Source organism: Limulus polyphemus, unplaced genomic scaffold (assembly GCF_000517525.1).
Source record: "Limulus polyphemus unplaced genomic scaffold, Limulus_polyphemus-2.1.2 Scaffold2290, whole genome shotgun sequence".
In the NCBI taxonomy this organism is placed as follows: domain Eukaryota; kingdom Metazoa; phylum Arthropoda; class Merostomata; order Xiphosura; family Limulidae; genus Limulus; species Limulus polyphemus.
The window spans coordinates 26,306-29,846 of record NW_013667900.1 but is presented as its reverse complement, the minus strand read 5'-3'; the positions used below and the strand labels follow the sequence as shown (position 1 = coordinate 29,846).

At 35.8% G+C, this 3,541-nt stretch overlaps 1 protein-coding gene across 3 annotated transcripts in view; it reads left to right on the top strand.

The window, feature by feature from the left end:
* The window catches only part of LOC106466526 (receptor-type tyrosine-protein phosphatase T-like), a 39,374-nt gene that overhangs the window by 22,314 nt on the left and 13,519 nt on the right, over positions 1-3,541 (top strand). For all 3 annotated transcript variants that reach the window (XM_022394558.1, XM_022394559.1, XM_022394557.1), the window contains 3 exons: positions 184-338; positions 1,365-1,500; positions 2,648-2,797. In XM_022394558.1, coding sequence (XP_022250266.1) covers positions 184-338; positions 1,365-1,500; positions 2,648-2,797 — 441 coding nt within the window. The remainder of the gene's footprint in view (positions 1-183; positions 339-1,364; positions 1,501-2,647; positions 2,798-3,541) is intronic.

The window sequence follows — 3,541 nt, the reverse complement described above, 5'->3', positions numbered from 1 at the left end:
TATCTTCTGTACCAATCGCGGGGAATTAAACCCCGGATTGTAGGAACAAGCTAGAACGAAAGCTTTAAATTTTAGCCAAACGATTAAATCTTAATGTATAACTAAAAAAAAATTCCAAAACAATATTGATATTAATCAACTTTGGTTATATAATATACTTACATAATCCCTTTCTCACTGCAGTCCGGGATTTCTGCTGGCAGACAAGTTATACAGTTTCACTTCACAGCCTGGCCAGACCATGGAGTTCCCAGCTGTTCATTCTCCCTCGTCAAAGTTCTCAAGTTGGTCAAAAATTATCGACCTGCCAGTAAAGCCAGCATTCTTCTGCATTGTAGGTAAATAGAAACGATTTATTGCAGTGGTTCTCAAACTTGGTTCTCTTCGGACTACTTCGGCGGGGGAAAAGGCCCCGCGAGTCACCTACTGGTCCTACCCCCACCTGTTCTGTTCTCTCGTATGGCCTCGGCCATGGCGTTGTGCGTTAGTGATTTGCATTTTGGACCAGCCTGTGGACCACTTGGAGGACCCTCGCGGATCACACTTTGAGAACCACTGATCTATTGAATACGAGGAAGAATAATTATAAACTTAAACCTACATCAAACTTTTCGAACAATAAAATTACTAGCGTGACTATTTATTAAAGACAAACATATATATATATTAAGCATTCTTCCAAACATGAAAAAGAACAGAAAAAATATTACAAAAAAAAGACTTAAGAGATCAACGAATAAAACTCATGATAAATCTTGAACTTTAACAATTTATATGTCCAGAGAAAAACATACAATTAATTATTGAATAAAGCAAGTGACTTAATTGAGGAAATAAATGAAAGCTAAATAAGTTATAATTTTTTTATTGAAATATAATAGTCCATAAATGTTAATTAGATATTAATCTAGTTTAAATAACAATGTTATTGATGTGTATGTTTTATGGTCAAACTTTATTTTTTAAAGAAAACACGTTTTTTTTCAAGGTATTTACTTCCTCATAATACTGCAGGATCAATACTTAGGTTTTAACCTTTGATTACTAACTTAAACATATTAAGTCAATCACACAAAACATAATCGCTTAGTACTGATTTACTGTCACATAGAGTCTAATCTGATCCACCTGTAGACTTATCTCATATTGATACATATCAACTCAACCACACAGCACATAATCCGTTTAGTACTGACTTACTGTCACTTAGAGTCTAATCTGATCCCCATGTAGACTTATCTCATATTGATACATATCAACTCAACCACACAGCACATAATCCGTTTAGTACTGACTTACTTGGCACTTAAAGCCTAGATTTATATATATAGCATAGCATGGTTTATATTCAAATGTACACTTAGTGCCGGCGTAGGACGAACAGGAACCCTAGTTCTTCTCGATTCAGCGCTGCAGATGATAAAGTCAGAGCATAACGTCGACGTTCTGGGCTTGCTGTACAAACTTCGGCAACAGCGTGTCAACTTAGTTGAAACTGTGGTATGTATAAAGTTTCCTGTGTCTTTTTTTATTTCAAGCTCTTAACTTTATGGCTTACTATATCGTATATGATTAAAATTACACCCTAGCTTCACACTTAAATTTGTTATATGAAATATGTTAACTGATAGTAAGTAACATAAGTTATACCATTACCAGCCTATGTCTACATTTTTGAAGACTATCAGCTGTTATTGGACCCGTCATATCACACCAGTCATATGACAATTAGTCTTTCTTCTTCTCATACTCGTATGGAAGCAGTAATTTTCAAGAAAAACCAAACTTGTAGCAGAAAACTGATGACTACAGACTTGAGAATAGAAAGATGTAGAGAAAAATATGTCAAGACGAAAGCGTCATTCTTTACTATCGATTTTGGCTGATGGGAGCTACGAAATAATTATGTTTATCATTGAACTTGATACGGTTTTGTTACGCACCACGACCCTGATGTTTTTATACGAAAGTTCTAAAACTAGGACGATAGGAAACATCAACGCCAGATCTGTCTGGAGGGTTCATGGTTTGAGGCCCATTGCCAAAATAAAAACAAATGCCCCGCATTTTAAGGCCGTGGGTGGCGTTATAAGAGCGATGGTCAAATCCTACTATTCGGTCAGACAATAGTAGCCCAATAGCTAATGCCAGGTGCCATTGACTAGCTGCCTTCCTAGAGTCTATCAGTTCAAAAGTAGAGACAGCGATGCACAGACAACCCATTGTATAGATTTGTGCAAAGATTCTGAAAGAAAAATAGATCTGGCTAAACAGCCTCAAATAAGTTTATGAAATTAAATATCTTTCAAGTGTAGGAGTCCGTACGGCTGGACAGTGGATCCGTACAAGTTTGCTTTTCATCAACAGCGACGTTTCGAGAATATATATATATATATACGACAACCAATCGGCATGCTTTTGTTTGTTTGCGAGCGTGCAAATTTTACAGTTTGCTGGACTATGTATCACTTTGATTCTCCGTTCCGCCTTCTTGTAAAGTTTAAACCTTGATATGTGAAAAGAATTACACTTAAGACCCCTAAGGTGAGTTTCTACTGTTTATAAAATCACTGTATTAAATTCGTCCAGTTTAACAAATATGGATATTGAAGTATGCTTTCAACAATAACTTTTACATCCCTTAAAGGAACAATACGCGTTTGTTCATCGTTCCTTGGTTGAAATCTTGTTCGGAGACAACCCCTGTAAACCAGCCGATCAGCTACCTCTATACCTCAACAAACTTCGTAAAGCAAGCAGTCAAAAGAAGACCACCGGACTACAAATTCAGTTTGAGGTAAGGTGCATTTTTGATGTTGTAACTTTTAGTTTCTTGAACAGACTTTAAGCTGTAGTTGTTGGTCAGAGCTTAGTACAGAGATCAGAGATGCAAGAAACGTGAAGCCCACAACACTTATGACTAAACAATTTTCATTGCATGATACAACCCTCTGAAGAAATTATCCAACCATATGTAAGTAGAAATGTATACACACACATTCACATACATGGCATTTTACACCGTTTGTATTTGTAAGATACAATATAATCTATAAGTCAAATAATTAGGCAAATTAACTTGAATCTCATAAGTAAGTTTTGTTCATATTTTTTATGCTGTTTTATTTCTTATCAAGAGTTTAACTATTTGAATGTGTTTTATTGTTTCAAAGATTTACCAAACTTCTAAGTCACTTTTTTTTGCATAAATTGAAGGCAAAGTTTACTTGGGTTTTGTTTTATCTTTCTCTAAACGGAAGGTTTGTGGCTTATCTTTCCAGAATCTTTCGAAAGTCGTCTTTCCTGGGATTAATTATCCTTGCTCTAAATACGCGGTTTATGGCTTATCTTTCCAGAATCTGTCGAAACTCGTCTTCCCTGGGATTAATTCTCCTTGTTCTATATACCCGGTTTATGATTTAACTTTTCTAGAGTGCGTCGAAACTCGTTTTCCATGGGTTTTGTTCTCCTTGCTCTATATACCCGGTTTATGATTTAACTTTTCTAGAGTGCGTCGAAACTCGTTTTCCATGGGTTTTGT